This window comes from Pristis pectinata, chromosome 9 (assembly GCF_009764475.1).
Source record: "Pristis pectinata isolate sPriPec2 chromosome 9, sPriPec2.1.pri, whole genome shotgun sequence".
NCBI classification, from domain to species: Eukaryota; Metazoa; Chordata; class Chondrichthyes; order Rhinopristiformes; family Pristidae; genus Pristis; species Pristis pectinata.
In genome coordinates this window covers 55,570,531-55,597,629 of record NC_067413.1, presented here as the reverse complement: position 1 = coordinate 55,597,629, position 27,099 = coordinate 55,570,531, and the positions used below count along the sequence as shown (strand labels likewise).

General features: G+C 43.1%; 1 protein-coding gene across 1 annotated transcript in view; it reads right to left on the bottom strand.

Moving 5' to 3' along the window:
- Nucleotides 1–26,797, bottom strand: part of LOC127574522 (leucine-rich repeat flightless-interacting protein 2-like) — a 200,185-nt gene extending 173,388 nt beyond the window's left edge. Inside the window, 2 exon segments of the mRNA XM_052023564.1 lie at nucleotides 24,735–24,921; nucleotides 26,637–26,797. Coding sequence (XP_051879524.1) covers nucleotides 24,735–24,824 — 90 coding nt within the window. The 5' untranslated portion in view covers nucleotides 24,825–24,921; nucleotides 26,637–26,797.
- Between the last annotated feature and the right edge of the window lie 302 nt (nucleotides 26,798–27,099).

Sequence of the window (27,099 nt, the reverse complement as noted above, 5' to 3'; positions counted from 1 at the left end):
ACTTGCCAGATGTCCCTTGAAGGCTTTAGACAGGAACTTGCAAAGGGACTCTCCCAAACAACCTTTGCAAGTTCCTGTCTAAAGCCTTCAAAATTAGCCTTACTCCAGTTTAGGACTTGAAATGAGGTATTGTCATTTCATATAAAGCATGATCAGACATTGTCTTCCATCACCAAAGCCAATCATGATCAATCAAAAAAAAAGCAAAGTTTACATTCAGCCCTTTTCTCAATTATCACTGACCTATGCAGTCAACTTGCAACTAGCCCATTTCTCCTTCATTTCCTCATGTCTTCTCCAGGCTCATTTGATCAATAAAACTCTATTTGCTCTACATTTCTCTCCAACATGCATTAATTGTTCTCTCCCCTCAGCTCCTCTGTCTCTCTCCTTGAATGTATTAAGCACCAAAGAAAAACATTGAACCTAACGGTTTTGCACACCATTGCCCCCCCTCCCCCCCACAACCTCCTTTTCCTCTTCAAAGTCCTTAAACGCCTTTTTGCCTGCCAAATTCATGTTTATCCTTCCTGGATTTCTGTTGAAATTGAAGAAAAGTCATGGTACGAAATCAGCTGTTATTTAATTCACCGATTATATTGTACAGACAACGTTATCACTGAGAAGGATGTGGAGGATAGTGACATCAACATGGAGCTTGCAAATATGCCAGGGCATTTTGAAATAAAGGAAGTAGTAGTGTTGGGTCTCTTAAAGAACATTAAGGTAGATAAATTCCCAGGGGCTGATGAGATATACCCCAGTTTATTGAGAGAGGCAAGAGATGAGATTTCTGGGGAACTGGCGAGGTCCCAGAGGATGGGAGAGTAGCTAATGTTGTTCTGTGTTATTCAAGAAAGGAAATAGAGATGATCTTGGAAGCTATGGACTGGTGAGTTTCATGTCAGTGGTAGGGAAGCTACTGGAGAGGATTCTGAGGGATCAGATATATGAGCATTTGGAAAGCCAATGCCTAATTTGGGACACTTAGCATGGCTTTGTGCTGGGCAAGTCGTGTCTTATTAACTTGATTGAGTTTTTGGAGATGACAAAGGCGATCTATGAAGATAGAACTGGGGATGTTGTCTATATGGATTTTACTGAGGCGTTTGACAAGGTACCTCATGGGAGGCTCATCCAGAAGATTAAGATGCATGGGATCCATGGTGAACTGGCCATTTGGATTCAGAATTGGCTTGCCCATAGAAGACAGAGGGTAGTGGTTGATGGGACTTCTTCTGGCTAGAGGTCCATGACCAGCGGAGTTCCGCAGGAATCCATACTGGGACCTCTGCTGTTTGTGATTTATATAAATGACCTGAATGAAAATGTAGATGGGTGGGTTCATAAGTTCACAGATGATACAAAGATTGGTGGTGCTGTGGATAGCGTAGAAGATTGCCAAAAGATACAGTGGGATATAGATCAGTTGTGGATGTGGGTACAGAAATGGTTTATTAGTTGAATCCAGCCAAACGTAATGTGTGGAACTTTGGGAGGTAATAACGTAAAGGGACAGTACACCGTTAATGGCAAGCCCCATAATGGTGTTGATGTACAGATGTGTACACCTGCCTTTGTGTACGTGTGCCTTTATTACTCGAGGTATTGAGTTCAAGAGTCGGGAAGTTATGTTGCAGCTTTATAAAACTCTAGTTAGGCCACATCCAGAGCACTGCATTCAATTATGGTCGCCCCATCATAGGAAGGATATGAAGGCTTCAGAGAGTGTGCAGAAGGGGTTTATCAGGATGCTGCCTGGACCAGAGGGCATGTGCTATAAGGAGAGGTTGGACAAACTAGAGTTGTTTTCTCTGGAGTAGCAGAGGGTGAGGAGAGATCTGATGGAGGTTCATAAGATAATGAGAGGCATAGAGAGATTAGACAGCCAGCATCTTTTTCCCCAGGTTCAAAATATCTAATACTGGAGGACATGCATTTAAGGCAAGATGGGGCAAGTTCAAAGGAGATGTGCAGGGCAAATTTGTGTTTTACAGAGAGTGGTGGGTGCCTGGAATGCGCTGCCAGGGGTGATGGTGGAGGTAAACATGATAGAGGCATTCAAAAGGCTCTTAGATAGGCACATGAATGTGCAGAGGATGGAAGGATATGGACATTATGTAGGCAGAAGGGACTTAGGCAGTTAGGCAGAGTTCAGCATTTAATTACTAGTTTAATTAGTTCAGCGCAATATTGTATGGAAGGGCCTGATCCTGTGCTGTACAATTTTCTGTTGACCATTCTTTGTCACCTTTGTTAAACTTAACTACTCCAGTGCCTCTACAACTGAAGTCCAGTTGGGGATGTGGGTGGGCAGGAGCAAGTGTGGAGGAAACCACACTTGACCAATTCTTAATTAGCTGTCATGGCCCACCAAAATATTGCATTGGCTTCTCTTCCCACTCGCACACGATTAGCTAATGTTCCACAAGAGCCAATCCTTGCCCTAGTTCTATGAAACTCAGCAAGTCTCTCAGCAACTTAACTCAAGATACTACATCAGGTTCCAGAGATATCCTCATGACTCAAAGCTCTATCTTCTCAACAACTCCATCAACCTCTCCATATTGTCAGTTTACACATCTCATACCCAATGCAGATGCAGAAAAAAATTCATCCAACTAAACACAAGGAAGATCTGAGCTGATATCTTTGCTCCCTTTTACTATCTCCATTTCTTGCCACCAACTCTCCCACGTGTTAACACATCTGATGGCTCAAAACCCTGGTGACATACTTTACCCAAAGATAAAATTCAGACCATATGCCTGTGCCAATAATCAGACACTTACTTCCATTTGTCACAGTACTCTATTCCAGCACAGCCTCTCTATATCTGTTGCTGAAACCCTCATCCATGCATCTGTTTCCTCCACACTTAGCACTGTTTTGATTGCCTTATTTGCTCTATGTTGTGTAAACTTGAGGTCATGAAAAACTCCACTGTCTGTACTTTAACTTGCAATGAGTTTAATTGACCCCAGATTAACTGACATAATGATTTTAAAGCTCTTATCCAACAACAGCCCAAAGCCCTTCCCACAACTTATCCCAGCAGCCCAGCAATCCTATGAGAAAGCCCGATTCTAATTCTGCCTCCCAATTTTCCTCTCACTAAATGACAACTGCTTTGGCAGCCGTGCCTTTAACGGAGAAGGACCAAAGCTCTTGAATTTCCTCTCTAAACACCTCAATCTCGCTTTACTCCCTCAATAATCCCAATACCTACATTGGTAACAAAGCTTATGGGGCTGGCACCAAATGCTTCAGTACTTTACCACGTTAAAGGACACTGCCTAAGTATGCTGTTTTTGTCATTGCAGTAGTACTTACCTAGTTCAAAACTTTTAAAATGTGTACCAGTACAAATGTAGGCTGCACCTGTCACATCTCCCTAGGGCACATCTTATTGAGCATTAACAAGCCCAGCAGCTGATCAAGTCTCACTTCTGCCTATCACCCCAGCTGCCAAGATAACACCATGGTGCTTTAACCAGAGATATTAACCTCATTTGCAATTCTTCTTCCATCACCTGAAACATCATATCCTTTTGAAGAGGCAGTTATCATGATGTTGAAGTTCATGTGTTTTTTTTTGGAAAAAAGAAATTTAGCTGTCCATTTAGCAATAATACAACGCAGAGAAGAAGGGCTGAATTTCAAACTTTTGTCTGTGTTTAGTCAGCTAACATTGAGTGAAATGTAATTATTGATCCAAATGATATGAGGCTATAAGCAGGTGGGGCAAAAGAAAACAGCAAGACTTGTGGCATTTCTTTCCAATTCAGTGACCCACGTAAACAATATGTGCTCTTGGATCTCAGAAACCTGAAAATTATACGTTCTGATAACCTCCAAAATCCAACAGCAAACAGAACTCAATCATATCACATAGAAAGCACAACACTTAATGTCAACTTGGGCCAAGAGAACCATAACAGAGCCTAGGCCTAAGGAAGTGGAGGAAAGCTGGCCAGAAAAAAGCCGAAGCCAAATTTGTCTTTTTATACAGATAAAAGCTTAACACTTTACTTGAAGTTTGTAGCCAAGATGGATCCTTTTTAATTCAACACCTTGCATGTCTAAATTGTATCAACTTCAACTACATTTTAAGCAGAATATGCTATTAACCAAACTCTCACCACACCACAACCAACCACAAACACAGAATATCAGCTAAACAAAGATATTATTGGATAGGTGACAATGACTTAAATGAATTCCTTTGAGCAAAATCTGGCCAACTTGTGCCTCCAAGCCCCAACTCTCAAGGACCAAACTGACATGCAACACAAGAAAATAGGAGCAAAAATAGGTCACTTGCCCCATCAAGTCTATCCGTGATTCAATATAATCATGGCCCACGAGTCAATACAATCATGGCTTATCTGTCCAGACTTGAATTACTCTTCTGTGCCAGTTCCAGATAACCCTCAATTCCCTAATTTGTCCAAACATTTATCTTCCTCCTCTTTAAATACCTCCAATGATCCTCTGGGGAGAGAATTACAGAAATTTACCATTTTCTGCGAGGAGAGATTCTTACATATCCTTCTCTTCTAACTATGGCCTCTCGTTCAAGGTTCTCCCACTGGAGGAAACATTTCAACATCACCCTTTCATACCATCCTTAGGATCTTGCAAGCATTCTTCTAAACTGCAAAAACAAACAGATCTAACTTTTTTCATTGTTCATGACAGGAGAACACCCTCACCCCAGAAATTAACCCTGTGAATTTTGTTGCACTGCCTTGAATGCTTGAATCCTTTCTTTAATAAAGAGTCCAGAAGTGTACACAGTTCTCCAGGTGCAGCGTTATCAACACCCCGGAGATCCCTTGAAAACAAGACTCAAGAATTAATAACAGGAAACAAGGAAATAACTGATAAGTTAAAGCAATACATTGTCTCAAGCCTTTAAGGTGGAAGACACTTCAAAATATCTCAAAATATGCAATGGGCTAGTTTCAAACATCAAAGAAGGACTTGTAACAATCACAATCACCAGGGACAAAGTATTAGAAAAACTGAGGGGACGAAAGGCAGACAAGTCTCCACGTCCCAATGGCCTGTACCCAAGGGTTTCAAAGGAATTGGTTGCAGAAATAGTGGAGTCATAGGTCGAAGTTTTCTAAAACTCAGAGTTCCAGGAAGGCAACAGCAGACTGGAAAACCAGACTCCACTGTTCAAGAGAGGAAAATGAAAAGCAGATAACTATCAGCTTAATATGTGTTGTTGCAAGATACAAGAGTCTATAACCCAGGAAGAAATAGCTTGTTATTTAGAGAAGTTTACTGTAATCAAGCCAAGTCAACATGGTTTTATAAAAAAGTAAGCAATGTTTGACAAACTTACTATAGAGTTCTTCGAGGATTAATAAACAGAGTCAATATAGGGGAATCTGCAGATGTCACATATTTGGATTTTCAGAAGGCATTTGACAAGGTGCCACATGAAAGGCTAGTGCACAAAAGCACATGCTGTTATGGCAAGTGTATTAATATGGATTGAAGGATGGTTATCACATAAAAGACAAGGATTCAGCCTTCTTCATGCTGGAAGGATGCAAATGGATGTGTGTTCCAAAGATCAGTACTTAACCCCCAATTCTTTACTATTTACATTAATGACCTGGAAAAGGGGGCAGGGTGTAAGGTTTCCAAGTTTGCCATGACACACAAGTACCTAGGTGGGGGAGGCATGTTACAATAAGGATATTTAGTATACAGATAGGTTGTGTGAATAGGAGTTTAATGTGGGTAAGTGTGAGGTCATGCACTTTGTTCAGAGGAATCTAAAGATGGACTATTGTTAAACGCTGATAATCTACTATCCAACCATTTGTAAACCCTGATGGTTCAGCATCTGGCTCACAAGGTGATGTTTGCACTTTACACTCGCCAGGACCCCTGTTCACATGCTCCCCGTCCGACACACCAGGACCTCGATTCCCACACTCTCCGCCCAATTCACTGTGGCCCCTTCATTTCAAATTCATTTGGTTCTGTTATTCTCCTTGCCTTGAAAGTTACCTGGTTCTGCTTCCCGTGTCACCTTGAAAATTAATGGGTTCACTGAACTAGTACTGTGTAAAACCTGCTTGTCCAGCATCACCAATGTCCCAAGCATGCCTGATTACCAGAGCTCTATCGTAATATCTAAATATAGATTCGTTGTAGATGAACAAAGTACAGAGGGATCATTCACAATTCACAAGTTTGCAGGCAGGTGCAGCAAGTGGTTAGGAAGGCAAATGGCACATTATCATTTTGCAATAAAGACCAGAGTTCAGAAACAGGAAAGTATGTTGAAAATGTACAGGGAACTGGGGAGGCCACAGCTGGAGTAATGCACACATTTTTGGTCTCCCTGGGCAAGAAAAGACATGCTGGTTTTGCAAGCAGACCAAAAGAGATTCACAAAGCTAATTACTAGGATGATAGGGCTAAAGAAATTACATCTATATTGTCTGAAGTTCAGAAAAATAAGGGGTGATGTTACTGAAACAAGCAGGATCCCAAAAGGGCTTGGCAGAGTAGTTTTTAAGATGTTTTTCCTTAAATTAAGGGATGAAACTCAAATGAAGGGACATAGTTACAAGATTACTAGAGAGGCTTCGGCGAGGAGCAGGTTAGAATCAGGTAAGGATTTTATCTTCCTGTTAATCTGCAACCTTTGATAGTGCAGATAAAATGACAGTCAGGACAGTGGAATACTCCTCCTGCAAGATGTGGGTAGTCAGGGAACCTTACTGTCTCCCTGATGACTACCTCTGTGGGAAGTGCACTAAGCTGCAGCTCCTGACAGCTAGGTCAAGGAACTGGAGCTGAAGTTGGATGTACTCAGAATCATCTGGGATGCTGAGGATATCATGGATGAGAGATTTAATGAGGTGGTCACACCTCAGGTGGAAGCTACAGATGGGTGATCACCAGAAGTACGGGGAGTAGACAGAGCAGGGTTCCCTTGTGGCCATTCCCCTCACTAACAGGTATACCCCTTTGGATACTGTTAGGGGAAATGACCTTTCAGAGGCCAGCACCAGTAGCCGGGTCAGTGGCACCATGCCTGGCTCTGAGGCAAAGAAGGGAAGGGTGAAGAAAAGGGAAGAGCGATAGTGAAAGAAGACTCAATAGTAAGGGGCACAGATAAGTGTTTCTGTAGCTGCAATTGAGACTCCAGGATGGTGTGTTGCCTCTCTGGTGCCAGCGTCAAGGATGTCTCACAGTTGGTACAGGACATTGAGAGGGAAGGGTGAGCAGCTAGAGGTTGTGGTCCATATAGGTACCAAATACATAGGCAGGAGCAGGGATGAGGTCCTACAAAATGATCTTAGGGACCAAGGTAGAAAGTTAAAAAGCAGGACTTCCATGGTTGTAATCTCAGGATTGCTACCTGTGCCATGTGTTAGTGGAGTGAGAAACAGATAGTGCAGTTCATTATGTGACTAAGGAGCTGGCACAGTAGGGAGGGCTTCAGATTTATGGATTATTGGACTCTCTTCCAGGACAGGTGGGACCTGTACAAACAAGAAGGTTTGCACCTGAACTGGAGGGGAACCAATATCCTTGCTGGGAGGTTTGCTGGTGCTTCTCGGAAGGGTTTAAACTAGAGTGGCAGGGGGATGGGAACCACAGCACCACGGCAACAGGTGGTAGAGTTGAGGGCAAGAAAGATGGTATGACAAGATTGAAAGGAAGGGCAGCAAGGGCCAGGCTAATAAACATGGTGGGACTGATGGGCTGAAATGTGCTTATTTCAACACCCATATTCTGGGTAAGGAGGATGAATTTAGAGCCTGGATCAGGACACAGAATTATGATGTTGTTGCCATTACAGAGACCTGGATGTGTGAGGGACAAGACTTACTGCTCAACATTCCTGGGTTTCATTGTTTTAGACTTGATAAAGGGAGAGTAAAAGAGGTGGAGTGGTTGCACTACTGATAAGGGAGAATGTCACAGCAGTACTCAGGGGACACACTGGAGAGGTAACTTGGGTGGAGCTCCAAAATAAGTAAAGTGCAATTACGCTGATGGGATTATACTACAGGCCCACCAATGGCCACCGAGAAGTGGAGGAACAGGCCTGTGGACAGATTATGGAAAGGTGCAGAAACAACAGGGTTGTCACAGTGGGGGACTTTAACTTCCCCAGTATTGATTGGAACTTCTTTCATACAAGGAGCTTAGATGGGGCAGGATTTCTTCAGTGCATCTAAGAGGGATTCTTGAAACAATTTGTGGAGAGGCCAACTCGAGGAGAGAACATACTGGACTGAGTTTTGGGAAATGAACCAGGGCAGGTGACAGACCTGATGGTGGGTGAACATTTTGGAATAGTGACACAACTCATTATGTTTTAAGATAGTTAAGAGTCATTATAAAATTGGATCTTGCGAGAAGGTTCTAAATTGGGAGAGGGTAAATTACGACAGGATAAAACAGGAGCTAAGGAGTATTGATTGGGAGCAGCTGCTGTCGGACAAGTCCACGTCTGACTTGTGGGAGTTGTTTAAAGACCAGCTGATCAGTGTTCAGGATCGGCATGTTCCGATAAGGAGCAAGGACAAGGATAGCAAGGCAAGGAAACCTTCGATGACTCCAAAGGTTCCAAATTTAGTCAGGAAGAAAAAGGAAGCATACGCAAGGTTTAGGAAGCTAAAAATCAGACTGGGCCCTTGTGGAATATAAAGATAGCAGGGAAGTGCTCAAGCAGGCAATTAGGAAGGCTAAGAGGCCATGAAATGTCCTTAGTGAGCAGGGTCAAGGATAATCCCAAGGCATTCTATACATATTAAAAAAAGATAGCTAAGAAGAGGGTAGGTCCACTCAAGGATAAAGGAGGGAATTTGTGCTTGGAGTCAAAGCATGTGGCCGAGGTACAAAATGAATACTTTGTGTTGGCACTTACTGAGAAGAAATTGGAGGATAGTGAAAACAGAGTGGGGCATACAAATGTGCTGGGACTTTTTGAGATTAAGGAGGAGATAGTGCTGGGTGGAAAAGCATTAAGGTGGATAAATCCCCAGTGCCTGATGGCATATATCCCAGAATTTTCAAAGAATCAAGCGAGGAGGTTGCTGTGGCTTTGACAAGGATCTCTGCATCCTCACTTAGAGCAGGTACTTCTGGAGTCCAGGAAATAGATAGAAGGGTGACTGTCAGGGGAGGGAAAAGGAAAAAGGAAAAAGAAAAAGAAAACAAACAGGCAGATAGTGGAGAGGACCCCGGAGGCTGTTCCCCTCAATAACAGGTTTTCTGCTTTGGAAGCTGTTGGGGGGGATGACCTGCAGGGGCCTAGCAGTAGTAGCCAGGTCTCTGGCACTGGGACCGGTCCTGCTGCTCAGAAGGGAAGGGAGGAGAAGAGGAAGGCAGTAGTGATAGGGGACTCGATAGTCAGGGAAACAGATAAGAGGTTCTGTGGCAGTGAGCATGAATCTCGGATGGTATATTACCTCCCAGGTGCCAGGGTCTGGGATGTCTCTGATCGGGTCCACAGCATTCTTGAGCGGGAGGGAGAACAGCCAGAAGTCATGGTTCATGTTGGAACCAACGACATAGGTAGGAAGGGGGATGAGGTCCTGAAAAGTGAGTTTAGGGAGCTAGGCAGAAGGCTGAAGAACAGGACCTCAAGGGTAGCGATCTCGGGATTGCTGCCAGTGCCATGTGATAGTGAAGGTAGGAATAGGAGGAGATGGCAAATAAATGAGTAGCTGAGAAGTTGGTGCAGGAGGGAAGATCTTAGATTTTTGGATCATTGGGATCTCTTCTGGGGAAGGTGGGACTTGTACAGAGAGGACGGGTTACACCCGAACCTGAGGGGGGGCCAATATCCTTGCAGCCAGGTTTGCTAGTGTGGTTCGGGAGGGTTTAAACCAGTTTGCGAGGGGGATGGGAACCAGAGGAGTAGGTCAGAGGAAGAAGGGGATGGGGAAAATTCAGATCTAACATAAAGAGAGGCTTTGAGGAAGGAGAAGCAGAGTACAGGCTATAAAAGTAGTAAGGCAGATGGGCTAAGGCGCATTTACTTAAACGCAAGAAGCATCAGGAATAAGGGAGATGAACTGAGAGCTTGGATAAGTACATGGGACTATGATATTGCGGCTATCACAGAGACATGACTTACATCAGGGCAGGGATGGATGTTGAATATTCCTGGTTGTCAGTGTTTTAAAAGGGATAGGGAGGGGGGGAGAAGAGGAGGAGGGGTGGCGATACTGGTCAGGGACACTATTACAGCGGCAGTAAGGGTGGATAATGTAGAAGGATCCTCTCTAGAGTCAATATGGGTGGAAGTTAGGAACAAGAAAGGAGCAGTTACTCGACTGGGAGTATTCTATAGGCCCCCCGGTAGCAGTAGGGATACTGAGGAGCAGATTGGGAGGCAGATTTTGGAAAGATGTGAAAATAACAGGATTATTATAGTGGGAGACTTCAACTTCCCAAATATTGATTGGCACCTGCTTACTGCCAAAGGTTTAGACAGGGCGCAGTTTGTTAAGTGTGTACAGGATGGATTCCTGTCACAGTATGTTGATGGGCCAACTAGAGGAAATGCCATATTAGATCTAGTTTTAGGTAATAAACTGGGTCAGGTGACAGATCTCTTGGTGGGTGAGCATTTGGGGGACAGCGACCACTGCTCCATAACCTTTAGAATTGTCATGGACAGGGATAGGAGCAAAGAGGACGGGAAGATATTTAATTGGGGAAAGGCGAATTATGGGGCTATAAGGCGAGAACTACAGAGAGTAAATTGGGGTGACATTTTTGAGGGGAAATGTACTATGGAGATGTGGTTGATGTTCAGGGATCTTTTGCAGGATGTTGGGGATAAATCCGTCCCAGTGAGGCAGAGAAGGAATGGCAGGATGAAGGAACCGTGGGTGACAAGGGAGGTGGAACAACTAGTTAGGAAGAAGGCGGCAGCATATGTAAGGTGTAAGCAGCAAGGATCAGACAAGCTCATGAGGAATATAGAGTAGCAAGGAGGGAACTTAAGAAGGGGCTGAGGAGAACGAGAAGGGGACATGAAAAGGCTTTGGCAAGTAGGATTAAGGAGAATCCCAAGGCTTTTTACTCGTACATGAAGAGCAGAAGGATGGCTAGAGTAAAGGTAGGTCCGATTAAAGACAAAGGTGGGAAGATGTGCCTGAAAGCTGTGGAAGTGGGTGAGGTTCTCAATGAATACCCATTCACCAAGGAGTTCAGTATTCACCAAGGAGAGGGTTCTTGATGACGCTGAGGACAGTGTTGGTAAGGGTAATGTTCTAGAGTAGGTAGATATCAAGAGAGAGGATGTGTTGGAGCTGTTAGAAAATATTAGGACAGATAAGTCCCTGGGGCCTGACGGAATATTCCCCAGGCTGCTTCATGAGGCGAGGGAGGAGATTGCTGAACCGTTGGTTAGAACCTTTGAGTCCTCGTTGTCCATGGGGATGGTACCAGAGGATTGGAGGGTGGCGAATGTTGTCCCCTTATTCAAAAAAGGTAGTAGGGATAGTCCAGGGAACTACAGACCAGTGAGCCTTACGTCTGTGGTGGGTAAGCTGTTGGAAAGGATTCTTAGAGATAGGATCTATGAGCATTTAGAGAATCACGGACTGATTAGGGACAGCCAGCATGGATTTGTGAAGGGAAGATCTTGCCTCACTATTGTGAAGGGAAGATCTTGCCTCACTAGACTGATAGGGTTCTTTGAGGAGGTGACCAGGAAGATTGAGGAGGGTAGTACAGTATATGTGGTCTACATGGATTTTAGTAAGGTGTTTAACAAGGTTCCGCATGGTAGGCTTCTTCAGAAGGTCAGAGGCCAAGGGATCCAGGGAGGCTTGGCTGTGTGGATTCAGAATTGGCTTGCCTGTAGAAAGCAGAGGGTTGTGGTGGAGGGAGTGCATTCGGATTGGAGGGCTGTGACTAGTGGTGTCCCACAAGGATCGGTTCTAGGACCTCTACTTTTTGTGATATTTATTAATGACTTAGATGAGGGGGTGGAAGGCTGGGTTAGCAAGTTTGCAGATGACACAAAGATCGGTGGTGCTGTGGACAGTGTGGAGGACTGTCGAAGCTTACAGAGGAATATTGATAGGATGCAGAGCTGGGCTGACAAGTGGCAGATGGAGTTCAATCCCGAGAAGTGTGAGGTGGTACACTTTGGAAGGACAAACTCCAAGGTGGAATACAAGATAAATGGCAGGATTCTGGGCAGTGTAGAGGAGCAGAGGGATCTGGGGCTTCATATCCACAGATCACTGAAAGTTGCCACACAGGTGGATAGGGTAGTTAAGAAAGCTTATGGGATGTTAGCTTTCATAAATTGTGGGATTGAGAATAAGAGCCGCAAAGTGATGATGCAGCTTTACAAAACTCTGGTTAGACCACACTTAGAGTACTGTGTCCAGTTCTGGTCGCCTCATTATAGGAAGGATGTGGAGGTGTTGGAAAGGGTGCAGAGGAGATTTACTAGGATGCTGCGTGGTTTGGAGAGTATGCATCATGAGGAGACTAAGGGACCTTGGGCTTTACTCATTGGAGAGAAGGAGGATGAGGTATACAAAATATTAAGAGGAATAGATAGAGTGGACAGCCAGCACCTCTTTCCCAGGGCACCAATGCTCAATACAAGAGGGCATGGCTTTAAGGTAATGGGGAGGGGGCGGGGTGGGGATGTTCAAGGGAGACATCAGAGGGAGGTTTTTCACCCAGATAGTGGTTGGTGCATGGAATGCACTGCCTGGGGTGGTGGTGGAGGCTGATATATTGGGCAAGTTTAAGAGATTGTTAGATAAGCATATGGAGGAGTTTAAGATAAAGGGATATATGGGAGGAAGGGGTTAGATAGTCTTAGGTGAGGTTTGAAGGTCAGTACAACATGGTGGGCCGAAGGGCCTGTGTTGTTCAATGGTTCTCACCAGCAACAGGTGAGGTCCCGGAGAACTGGAGAGTAGCAAATGTTGTGCCTTTGTTCAAGAAGGGAAATAGGGATAATCCATGTAATTATAGGCCCATGAGCCTCATGTCAGTGGCAGGGAAGCTAATGGAGAGGATACTGAGTAATAAGATTTATACACATTTGGAAAGGCATGCAACACACACAAAAGCTGGAGGAACTCGGCAGGTCAGGTAGCATCTATGGAGGGAAATGAACAGTCGACATTTCAGACCAAGACCCTTCATCTGGACTGGAAAGAGAGACGGCAGAAGCCAGAATAAAAGACTGGGGGGAGGCAGAGAAGCATGAGCTTGCGGGTGTATCCAGGTGAGAACGGGAAGGTAGGTTGGTAGGAAACAAAAAGGTGGGGGTGGGGGGGTGGAGAGAACATGAGGGAGTGGTTACCAGAAGTTAGAGAAATTGATGTTGATTCCATCAGGTTGGAGACAACCAAAACAGAATACGAGGTGTTGTTCCTCTAATCTGCGTTTAGCCTCAACTTGGCAGAAGAGGAGGCCATGGACCGACATGTCAGTGTGGGAATGGGAAGTGGAATGGCTGATCACCAGGAGATCCTGGCTGTTACGGCAGACAGAATGAAGGTGCTCGATGAAGCGATCCCCCAAGGAGGAGGAGACTGTGTCTGTTCATGGCCTCCTCTACTGCCAAGTTGAGGCTAAACACAGATTAGAGGAACACCACCTCATATTCAGACTTGGTAGTCTCCAACCTGACGGCATCAAAATCAATTTCTCCAACTTCTGGAAACCACTCCCCCATGTTTCCCCCTCCCCCTTTTGTTTTCCCTTACCCCTCTGGCCTTTACCCCTCCCCCACCCTCACCCTCAGGACCTGCCCATCACCCACACTTTCCTCCCTCTGGTTCACCACCTCCTTCCCTTTATTCCATGGTCTACTGTCCTCTCCTATCAGATTCCATCTTATTCAGCCCTTCGCCTCTTCCACCTATCACCCCCCAGCTTTTTGCACCATTCCCATTTCCCCCCTCCCCCAACTACTAACCTTCCCATCTTCCCCCAGTCACCTGGATTCACCTTCACCCGCCAGCTCATGCTCCTCACCCTCCCCGACCCCTCTTGTCTGCCTTCTGCCCAGTCCTAAGATGAAGGGTCTCAGCCCGAAACATCAACTGTTCATTTCCCTCCTTAGATGCTGCCTGACCTGACCTCCAGCTTTTTGTGTGTTGCTCCAGATTTCCAACATCTGCAGTCTTTCTTGTGTCTCCATTTTGGATAGGCATGGCCTGCTCAGGGAGTCAGCATGGCTTTGTGTGGGGCAGATCACATACTAAAAAGTTGATTGAGTTTTTATTGAAGAGGTGACACAGAGGGTAAGACAGTAGACGTTATCTACATGGACTTTAGTAAGGCATTTGATAAGGTCCCTCATAGAAGGTTGATTCAGGAAATAAAGATGCATGGGGTCGAGGGTAAATTACACATTTGGATTCAGATTTGGCTTGCCCATAGAAGACATAGAGTAGGGGTGGAAGGCTGTTATTCTGGCTGGAGGTTCATGACAAGTAGTATTCTGCAAGGATCGGTGCTGGGACCCCTGTTGTTTGTGATATGCATCAATGATTTGGATGAAAATGTAGATGGGTGGATCAGCAAGATTGCAGATGACACCAAGATTGGTGGAGTTGTGGACAGTGCAAAGGACTATCAAGGAATACAGCGGGATATAGATCAGTTGCACACTTGGGCAGAGAAGTGGCAGATGGAGTTTAATCCAGGCTAGTGTGAGGTGTAGCACTTTGAAGGTCAGATGAAAGGATGAAGTATACAGTTAATGGTAGACCCCTTAATAGCATTGAGGTACAGTGTGATCTTGGGGTCCAAGTCCATAGTTCACTGAAAGTGGCTACACAAGTTGATAAGGTGGTAAAGAAGACATATGCAATGCTTGCCTTCATTGGTAGGGATGCTGAGAATTAGAACAAGGAAGTCATGCTGCAGCTATATAAAACTTTAGTCAGAACATACTTGAAGTATTGTGTGCACTTCTGATTACCCCATTATAGGAAGGATGTGGAGACTGTGGAAAGGGTGCAAAAGAGGTTTACCAGGATGCTGCCTGGATTAGACGGCATGAACTACAAGGACTGGTTGGACAAACTTGGGCTGTTCTCTTCAGAGCATCAGAGGCTGAGAGGAGACCTGATAAGAAGTTGTTAAAAGGATGAGAGGCAGAGATAGGGCAGACAGTCAGAATCTGTTCCCCAGGGCAGAAATGTCAAATATCAGAGGACATGCTTTAAAGGTTAGAATGGGAACTTTAAAGGCAACATGAGGGGCGTCTTTTTTTTTATTATATATGTGTGTGTGTGTGCGTACACATATCTATATAGATACACACACACACAGTGGTAGGTGCCTGGAATGGGTTAGCAGGCAGTTTGGTGGAGTAGAAGATGCTTTTGGATAGACTCATGAATATGAAAGGAATGGCAGAATATGGATAATAAACAGGAGAACATAAGAACACAAGAACTAGGAGCAGGAGTAGGTCATCTAGCCCATCGAGCCTGCTCCACCATCCAATAAGATCATGCCTGATCTGGCTGTGGACTCAGATCCACTTACCTGCTTTTTCCCCATAATCCTTAATTGCCCAACTATGCAAAAATCTATCTAACTATGTCTTAAATATATTTAATGACATAGCTTCTACTGCTTCCCTGGACAGAGAATTTCACATATATCCTCTGGGAAAAGCAGTTTCTCCTCATCTCTGTCCTAAATCTATTCCTCCGAATCTTGAGGCTATGTCCCCTGGCTCTAGTCTCACCTACCAGTGGAAACAACCTTCCTGCCTCTATCTTATCTATCCCTTTCATAATTTTATATGTTTCTAAAAGATCCCCTCTCATTCTTCTGAATTCCAGCAAATATAGTCCCAGACAACTCAATCTCTCCTCATAGGCTAACCCATTCATCTCTGGAATCAACCTAGTGAATGTCCTCTGCACTGCCTCCATATTCTTCCTCAAGTAAGGAGACCAGAAATGCACACAGTTCTCCAGGTGTGACTTCACCAGTACCCTGTAAAGTTACAGCATAACCTCCCTGCTCTTAAATTCAATCCCTCTGGCAATGAAGGCCAATATTCCATTTGCCTTCTTAATCATCTGTTGCACCTTCAAACCAACCTTTTGCAATTCCTGCAAAAACACTCCCAACTCCTTCTGCACAACAGCATGCTGTAATCTTCCACCATTTAAATAATAATTGATCTTCTATTTTGCATTCCAAAGTGGATAACCTCCCATTTACCAACATTGTACTCCATTTGCTAGACCCCTGCCCACTCATTTAACCGATCTATCTCTCTCTGCAGACTCTGCATCCTCTACACAATTTGCTTTTCCACTCAATTTAGTGTCATCAGCAAACTTAGATACACTACACTCTGTCTCCTCTTCCAAATCGTTAATGTATATCGGGAACAGTTGTGGGTCCAGCACCAATCCCTGCTGCACCTTGCTCACCACTGGTTGCCAACCAAAGAAACACCCATTTATCCCAAATCTCTGCCTTCTATTGGTTAACCAATCCTCTATCCATGCTAATACATTACCCCCAACTCCACGCATCCTTATCTTATGGATAAGTCTTTTATGCGGCACCTTATTGAACGCCTTCTGAAAATACAAGTATACAACATGCATCTGTTCCCCTCTGTCCACCGCACTCATTATATCCTCAAAGAACTCCAGTAAGTTTGCCAAACAGGACCTGCCCTTCCTGAATCCATGCTGTGATGGCCTGATGGAACCACTACTATCCAGATGGCTTGCTATTTCTTCCTTAATGATAGCTTCAAGCATTTTCCCGACTACAGACGTTAAGTTAACTGGTCTATAGTTACCTGCCTTTTGCCTACATCCTTTTTTTTAAACAGTGGTGTAACATTCACTGCCTTCCAATCCGCCAGGACCTACCCAGATTCCAGAGAATTTTGGTAAATTATCACAAACGCCTCCACTAATAACTTCCACCATTTCTTTCAGTACCCTGGGAGGCATCCCATCAGGACCAGGGGACTTGGCTACCTTAGGCCCACTAGTGTGCTCATCACTACCTCTTTGGTGACAGTCACTGAATTGAGGTCCTCACCTCCCATTGCATCCATAACATCTCTTTGACATGTTAGACATGACCTCTACCATGAAGACTGACACAAAATAGTCTTTCAAAGCCTCGGCCATTTCCACATTATCCAATATTAATTCCCCCTTCTCATCTTCCAAGGGACCTACGTTGACTTGAGCCACCCTTTTTTGCTTTATATAATTATAAAAACTTTTACTATTTGTTTTTATATTTTGTGCCAGTTTACTTTCATAATCTATCTTCCCTTTCCTTATTGCTTGCTTAGTGCTTCTTTGTTGCTTTTTCAAATTTTTCCAATCTTCCAACTTCCCACTACTCTTGGCAACTTTGTATGCATGAGCTTTTAACTTGATGCCTTCTTTTATTTCCTTAGTTAACTAAGGCTGGCTCTCCCCACCCTTACTTTTAACTGGAATATACGTTTATTGAGCGCCATGAAAAATCTCTTTCAAAGTCTTCCACTGTTCCTCAACATAAGCCTGTTTCCAGTCTACACTAGCCAACTCCTCCCTCATCCCATTGTAGTCTCCTTTGTTTTGGTATAATACACGTTTTAGAACGAACTATTCCACCCCCCATTTGTATGAGAAATTTAATCACACTATGTTCACTCTTTCCAAGAGGATCCCTAACCACAAGGTCGTTAATTTTACCTTCTCATTGCACAGGACCAGATCTAAGATAGCATTGTAGGTTCACTAACATGCTGTTCAAGAAAGCTATCACGGATGCATTCTGTGAAGTCCTCCTCAAGACTTGATTCACCCAATCTACGTGGAAGTTAAAGTCCCCCATGACAACTGCTGTTCCATTCTTACATGCATCAAATATTTCTTGGTTTATTGCCTGTGCCACTGTAATGTTATATTTGGTGGCCTACGGACAACTCCCACCAGTGATTATTTTTCCTTTATTATTCCTAATCTCTACCAAGATGGACTCACCATTCTGCTCCTTAGATCTTATACCATCTCTCACTATTGCCCTGATCTCATTCTTAGTTAAGAGCTCTACCCCACCTCCCTTACCTTCCTGTCTATCCTTCTGTATTACCTGATACCTTTGGATATTTAATTCCCACTCATCTCCACCCTGCAACCACGTTTCTGTAATGGCCACTAATTCATACCCCTTTGTACGAATTTGTGCCTTAAGTTCACTGACCTTGTTTTGAATACTACGGGATTCAGATAAAGTGCCCTTGCACTCGTTGTCCTTTTAGAATCTCGTAACCTTTGTGTACTTTGCATTTTACTTTACTGTACTCCACTCTTACTTTTTCCTAACTTTTGCTCTGGTCTCTGCTTTGTCTTTCTGTATGGATTCCCATCCCCCTGCCATATTAGTTCAAGCCCTCCCCAACAACACCAGCAAACAAATCCCCTTGGACATTGCTCCCAGTCCTGCCCAGGTTTAGACCATCCAATTTGTACCGATCCCACCTCCCCCACAACCGATTCCAATGCCCCAGGAATCTGAAACCCTCCCTCCTGCACCACTGCTCAAGCCACATATTCATCCTAACTATGCTACTATTCCCACTCTGACTAGCATGTGGCACAGATAGTAATCCTGAGATTATTACCTTTGAGGTCCTACTTTTTAAAATCTATCTCCTAGCCCCCTAAATTCGGCTCGTAGGACCTCATCTCACTTTTATCTCCATATTGTTGGTACCTACATGCACCATGACAACTAGCCGGTCACCATCCCCTTCCAGAATGCCCTGCAGCTGCTCTGAGAGATCCCTGACCCTTGCACCTGGGAGACAACACACCAACTGGGAGTCCTGTTTGCTGCCACAGAAGCTCCTGCCTAGGAGGATGACATTTAGTATAAATCAGCATCAAGATCAGCATAACATTGTGGGCCAAATGGCCTATCCAGTGCTGTACTGTTCTATTAAGGGGCAGTCATTTTAAAATTGATATGCATAGAACTTATTGTTGCAGATGGTGGTGAATCTCCAGAATTCTCCACAGGAGAGCTGTGGAGGGTAGATCATTGGAGAGTATTTAAAAGAGGAAGTAGATAAATTTTTGAATGAGCAGAAAATTGAGGGCTTTCGGGGACTGCTCAGAAAAGGAGACAAGGCCTGGGACTGATCGGTCATGATCATATTAAATGGCAGGGCAGGCTTGAGGAATGGTTTACTCGTGCACCTATTTTCTTATGCTTTCATGTTCTTTGTACTCATCTCTCCATTTAGATAAGAGTATGCCTTTTGATTCCCACCCAAACCTCACACTTTCCCATTTGTCATCTTTTTCCAGCCACGCTATCTGCATTGATTTGCAGAGTACAAATATATTCATCACAGTGTATCCTTCCACCTATTTTTATGTCATCAGCAAACCTGGAATCTTCAGGTTCTCCCCACCTCTTTGCCCCCTCTCCCCCCTACCACAAACTCATTCCAGGTCATTAATATCAATAACAAATAATTGAGGGTCAAGAATTATTCTTTGGGGCAGTCCACTTTTAACAACCTTACGGCCTGCAAAAGACCCATTTATTCTGATTCTGTCTCCTACAAGATAACCAATTTTCAGTCAATGTTAATATGCTGCCCCAATATCATGAACTTTTAACTTGCGCAGCAGCCATTTATGAAACCTTATCCAATGCCTTTTGAAAATCCAAATGCACAACATTGATAGGCTCCCCTCTATCAACTCTGCTTGTTATATCCAGAAACAACTCCAGCAAATTTGTCAAATGTGATATGCCTTTTATGTTGAGTTGGTTTAACTGCATTAAGCATCTCTAATAACTAAATAAGATTTGGAAAGGCTGTTCGATAGATTAATTTAATAGCCATTCAAACTTGTAAATTAATGGCATCAAGGATTTCACGTTCAGGCATAGATCCCATCATTCCTCCACATCCATAACGGAAGTTCCCATGGTAGTGAAAAAAAAACAAGACCATTGGGATACCTCTGCCTGAACAGAAGGAAAGTATTATAAACTGCTCTTGAACGCAACCCCAAATAAAACAAAACAACCCAAAAAGATATGAAAACTAAAATCAATGTATTATTCTTTAAGGAAGTATCATATTACAGGAACGTTTTCTCAAGCAATAAGTATGTGCTACTACTTGACAGGGACAACACTGGTCCTCCTGTTGGGAACTGAGGCAAAGCAAATGAAATGTCAGTGAGAGAGCACATTGGGACCAGTGACCATAATTCTACTAGATTTAAAATATATATGGAAAAACGTTGGACTGATCCAAAAATAAAGGTCCTAAATTGGGGCATTGGCTAGTTTTGAAGGCAACAGACAGGAATTTGCAAAGGTTGATTGGGAGAGGCTGTTAGCAGTTAAGGGGACATCTGACATGTGGGAAGCTTTCAAAAGTGAAATAGCGAGAGATTTCAGGCCAGCATATTCCTGTTAGAGTAAAGGGCAAAGCTGGCATGATCAGGGAACCCTGATTGACAAAGGATATATTCAGGCTCTGGAAAAAGAAAGAGGAATACGTCAGGTCAAGGTAGCTGGGATCAAGCGAATCCCTGGAGTACAAGGGATGTAGGAGTACATGCAAGGGAAATCAGGAGGGCAAAAGGAGGACATGAAATAGCTTTGGCAGACAGGTTAAGGGAGAATAAGAGATTCTCAAAGTAGATTAAAAGGGTAAGTAAGGAGAGAATAGGGCAGTTTAAGGATCAAGGTGGTCATCTATGCATGCAGCCATTAGAGATTGGTGAGGTCTTAAATGAATATTTCTTGTCTGTATTTACCGTCAAGAAGGTCATCAAAGCTAGAGAATTCAGGGAAGAGAGTAGTGATATCTTGAAGCATATCCACATTACGAAAGAGGTGGTACAGATGGTCTTAACATAAAGTTTGATATAGAATCAGGATCTGACCAAGAGTATCCTTGGACATTGCAGCAAGCCAGCAAAGAAATTGCTGGGGCCATGGCAGACATACATGTATATCACAAACAAGCAGAGGTCCCAGTACGGATCCCTGCGGAAAACCAGTCGTCACAGACCTCCAGCCAGAATGCTGGATCTCCATCGACCACTACCCTCTGTCTTCTTCAGTTATGATATCTTTAATCTCTCATAAAAGTTATGATATCTCTTATTTAGATCCATTCTCATTGCAAAATTAATATTTTGATTAAGATAAATTAAGTTACATCAGGGAAAAATGTATTAACATATTTTGATGAGAGTGGGGATAATTCTGCTCCAAATTTTCTCTCTCAAATCCTTGCACTTGCAGATCAAATTTAAGAGTATGGTGAACCTTCCTCCTTCACTGCCTTGAATGATTTCAGAGCTTCGATCACATTTTTCTCCATCAAGTAGAACTATTCTTCGACAAGTCTTGCTAATTAATTATAAACTTCAACAGATAAGGGCACTCAAAATTAGATACAGCATTCCAAACATAAAAATTATTTGAGAACTCTGCAAATAATACTGTTGGGATGCAAGAAAAGACATTGTTGGCAATAAAGAGAGAAAACACTGGAAAAACTCAGTCAGGCAGCATCTGTGGAAAGAGAACAGCGAACATTTCTGGACTGGGACCCTTCATCAGAACTAGCAAAGACAAAAACAACTTGGTCTTGGTGGCAGAGAAGGAGGTGTTGGGTGGAACAATGGGAGTTTCTCTGATAGGGTCAATTAATTTGGCAGTTAAGATCAGAGAAATTCCCCTTTTGCTTTTATTTCAGATTTCCAGCTTTTTTTAAAATAATATTGTTGGCAAGGCCAATGAAGTGGACAACATCAGAACTCAAAGGAGATTATAATTAACTGTCTCATTCAATGCAAAAACAAAATCAAGGAAGAATATAGAGGATGTATTTTTTTCTCTATAATATCCACTCCAGTGTTCTGACAGAATCTGAAACCAAATCCAGACTGCACAAATTCAAACGAAGATTTGTGGACATATAGGCTCCGTCATGGGAGTCTCCAGCACAAGGCCTTCAGAAGAAATGGAAATTTGTTTAGACAATGAAGTGGTTTGCAAGGCCTAAGAGTAAAGGAAAACACTTCCTGTACCATTTAAGAAAGGTTGAAGGTCAGTAATTTCATAAAAGCATGCAGCTTCAACCACTTCAGATGGAAGTTTGAGATAAACGAAAATTATCAACTTCCTCTATGGCTAGTGATGTTGAAATCAAGCAACAACCACAAAACCATGATGTACAAGGTTAGTTAGCTTGCCTGTCTAATATAACACAACTAAAATCTTACTTGTAAAGACTTTGATATGTCTTTCATATTCAAGGTGCACTTATTTTCTAATGATTTCGTATTGTCACTTTAGGACAAAGTTTCTGTATTGTGTCCCAGGCCTTGTCTCCTTTTCTGAGCAGTTCCCAAAAGCCCTCAATTTTCTGCTCATTCATAACTTGGAGCACAACATGCATAATACAAAACACATTTAAAAACTTGCAAGCAAAAAGAACCATCGAGTCATGAATTAATGAAATAATGCACAACACACTTTGGTCTGATGACAGATAGCTAAAATGTGGACAACACATTGCAATCTAAAATACACTTTGACCTCAGGACAAACTGAGCAAATATATCAGATCTGCCTTCATGAAGGAGGACTGAAAAGGCATCAAAGAAATTAAGGAACCTGGGGGTCCAGTGAGAGGGAGAAACTGAATGAAGTCAATATTAGGAGGGAAATGATATTACAGAAATTGATAGCATGAAGAACTAATAAACCCCAGGGCTTGATAATCTGCATCTCAGGCTATTTAAGGATGTAGCCCTTGAAACAGTGGGTGAATTGGTGGTCATCTCCGAACATTCTTTAGACTCTGGAATAGTTCCCAGAGAAAATAACTAATGTAACCCTACTATTTTTAAAAAAAGGGAAAGAAAATAGAATTATATAGTAGATAGCCTGGCATGGGTAGTGGGAAAATCATTGGAGTCCATTTTAAAGATGCCTTAGTAGAGTATTTCGAAAACAGGAATAGGATCAGTCAAAGACAGAATGGAGAATAGATTGGGATGTGGTACATTTGGACTTTCATAAGGCTTTTAATAAAGTCCCACCCAAGAGGTTAGTGTGCAAAACTTAAGTACGTGATAACAAATTAACTGGCAGACACAGAATGAACAAAAGGAATAAGCTGGTCCTTTTACAAATAAAATATGATATCTTTATTCGTCACATGTATATCGAAACACACAGTGAAATACATCTTTTGCATAGTGTTCTGGGGGCAGCCAGCAAATGTCGCCACGCTTCCGGCACCAACATAGCATGCCCACAATTTCCTAACCCGTACATCTTTGGAATGTGGGAGGAAACTGGAGCACCCAAAGGAAACTCACGCAAACACGGAGAGAACGTACAAACTCCTTACAGACAGTGGCTGGAATTGAACCCGGGTCGCTGGCGCTGTAATAGCGTTATGCTAACCACTACACTACCGTGCCTGCCAGGATTCTAATGTCAGGCAGTGTCTATTCATATTATATATTAAATGAGTTATACAAGGGAATTAACTGTAACATCTCAAGCTTACAGACAACGCAGAACTGGATGGGACTGTGAGAAGCAAAGAGGATGCTGAGAAGCCTGAGTGCGATTTGAACAGATTGCAAGGCAGATGCAGTCGAATGTGGTTAAATGTGAGGCTATCCACTTTGATAGAAAAAAATAGGAAGGCAGATTATTACCTCAACAATATAAGATGAGTAAAATGAAGTGCAAAGAGTCCTGGGTGTCCTTGCACACCAGAGGATGAAAGTAAACAGCCAGGTGCAGCAGGCAACTGATAAGACAAATAGTATGTCGGTCTTTATAGCAAGAGGATGAATACAGGAGCAGAGAAATTTTCTACAGGGCCTTGGTCAGACCACACCTTGAGTACTGTGTGCAGCTTTGGTTCCCTTAAGAGAAAAGATGCTCTTGCTATGAAGAAACCAGCAAAGGTTCATCAGACTGATTACTGGGAAGGCATGAATTACATTCATACAAAAATTGGAATAATTGGGCTTATGTTCACCACAGTTCAAAAGAATGAAAGGGAGGTCATTAAACCTTAAAATTCTGACAGGAGTAGACAAATTAGATGAAGGAAGGATAATTCCAATGTTCGGGAAGTCCTGAACCAGGGGTTGTTACCAAAGGATACAGGGTAAGTCGGGACCGAGATGATAAATTTCTTTAACCAGATGAATTCTTTGCCACAGAAGGGAGTTGATGCCAAATCATTAAATATAACACAAGGAATAGATTAAGTTCTTCTGGCTAAAAACTTCAAGGGACGTGGGGAGAAAGTAGGAACGGGATACTGAATTTGGATGATCAACCACAGCCTACTCCTATTTTCTACGTTTACTTCATGCAGTTGGACATTTTTGAAAAGAACAGGTATAACTGTTTTTAAATGACATATACCATTCAAACTTAGGATAGGATGTGTAAAAAGAAAGTTTCTGGTTTTCTAAATATTTACTCAGACCCCCAATGTTAAATGTTTAAAGATCACAGCATTGCCTTCCAATAATAAGAGGGCATTCCACACCAGCAGATATGCTGCAAGATTTAACCCTTTGAACTTGAGATTCAAGTTAACTCTGAGTTTAGCAAAATAGAACTTTGCATTGTCTATACAAAACCATCATCACAACCGGATTAGAAATGAACTTGGAACTAACCTCTCTGGCAATATGGCTCAGTGCTTCATCTTCAGCTGAGAATCTGTCTTTAATAGGTGTTCGTCTTCTTCCAGCACCTGGTGTCCCCATTCTCTCCGAATTATGGAACAATATACGATATCTTCTGGAGTGTTCAGGACTGCAGAACCAGATATAATTTGAAAAGGTGCTCCCTTCTATGCTTGTGCTGCAAAGGCAAAATAAGACTTAGAAACTTTTCTCCCTTACACAGATAGAACTTACATACGAGTTAGAAATTTAACGTGCAAAATACAACATTGCTCAATTTCATGAGTTAAGTTGCACATCCCATGGTTTATTACAACAGCTTTACTTGTCAACAAATCATGCTTTGGTTTTATTTCCTGTTCTTTATGTTAAGCTAGCTACAATTTCACTCCAAAACAAATTACAATATTAAAATATTTATGCCCTAATATTTTTCCTTTGTTTTTCAACTCTATAATTTTAGTGCTACAACCATCAGATCAGTGATTTGACTCTATTTCATAATCAAACTGGAAGCAAAACCATAAGCTGTGGTCCAATTGCAAGGGTGTCAAAGAAGTTCACATCTATTACCATGGAACTCGAGGAGCTGGAGAGTGACTTCCATTTCGATTGAATTCCAGAAACAATAAACAAAGTATGAAGTCACTTCAGTGAAGACAAGCACAGTCTCATTGTCCAAACAACATCACAAACAAAAACAGAAAAAAAGTACATGAAACAACAGAAGGAAAGCAAAATGGCCAAATCAGACAGAATTTAGGAAAGAGAAGCCCAAACTTAAGGATGGAATTAAGAGGGATTATAAAAGGTTTCAAGAGCTAAATACCCTCCTAACCACAGTGGGGCAGAGCAAAATAGAAGTATGCAGAAGAGCCAAAAACAAGCAACAAGTTACAGAGAAATGGAAACTGTGGCACAAAAACATTTAAACTCAAGAATGAGAATTTTAAATCCAAGTCAGGGGAGTCAAGAAGTTGTTTGGCAACAGTCAGCAAGGAGTCCAAGGGAAATGCTGTAGTAACAGAGTATTCATCTCATTGCTCTACCATCAGCCCTACCCTTGCTGACTGTCCATAGTCTTGGAATGAACTATGACAACAAATTATATATAATATACAATTCAGAATTTAAACCTATATTTTATTTGTGGTGGGGGTGGACTCCGATTATCAGGAGAGACTGAATAGGTTGGGATTGTTTTCCCTGGAGTGAAGGCTGAGGGGTGACCGTACAGAGCCTTATAAAATTATGAAGGGCATAAATTAGGGTCACAGTTTTCTTCCACAGGGTAGGGGTGCCTAAAACAGGAGGGCATAGGTTTAAGGTGAAAGATATGCAGGGGATTGGAGGAACAGGTTTTTACACACAGAGGGTGGTGGGTATATGGAACAAGCTACCAGAGGTAGTGGGAGAGGCAAGTACAATTACAACATTTAAAAATACATTTAAACCTTTGGACAGGAACACGGAAAAGTTTAAGATATGGGCCAAACGCAGGAAAATAGCAGTAGCTCTGGTGGGCAACTTGGTGGGCATGGTCGAGTTGGGCTGAACGACTTGTTCCCATGCTTATGATCGCCCTCTCACCATCTGTCTCCAAGGAAACCCCACCTCAAAACTGACTCCGCAGATTTAAACACTTCAAAAAAAAATCAGCCTGGACAAGAGCCAGATACAGGGTGTAAATTGCAGGCCCAGCAGTTTGGTTCAGCCTGGGGCGGAGGTGCGGTTATCCCTGCTCCGCATGGGGACAAACCGGGAGGAGACGAGTCTTACACCGATCGTTGGGCGGAACCATACACCAGCCACCCTCGTCCGATCAGCTCGGGGCAGCCAACCCCTCGCCAGCACAGCGAATCCACCCCCCCCCCGGCCGCAACCACTGCTCACCCACAGGATCGCCAGCTCGGACATTGCCCACGAACGACAACCAGTATTCCTTTCTTCCCTGCTTTGACAGTCGGCCTTCCGAAGGCAACGTCACCTCCCTCACACCCCTTCGGCTACGCACCCAACTTCCGGCGCCGAGAGCGCGGACGCTGCACGTCCCATTTCAGCGCATACTCAATCCTGGGTGAGTGGGGGAGGAGTTGTAATTCCGCCTACATGTGGTGCGAGGTGAGGGTCCTGGTGTTGCTCCCCGCGATTCAGCTCCATTCCAAGCCTCGGTATCGATCGCAATCAAGAACATTTTTTTTAAATGAAGAGGGCTTCAGCATGCCAACTAATTTAAATGTGTTGTTATTCGAAATTTAAGTGAACTTCCAATTCTATAGATTATTGCTAAACAAGCACATGGATGCTTTCAAAACTTTTACAGATTACAAAGGGTGCATTTTTTAAAAGTGTGTTG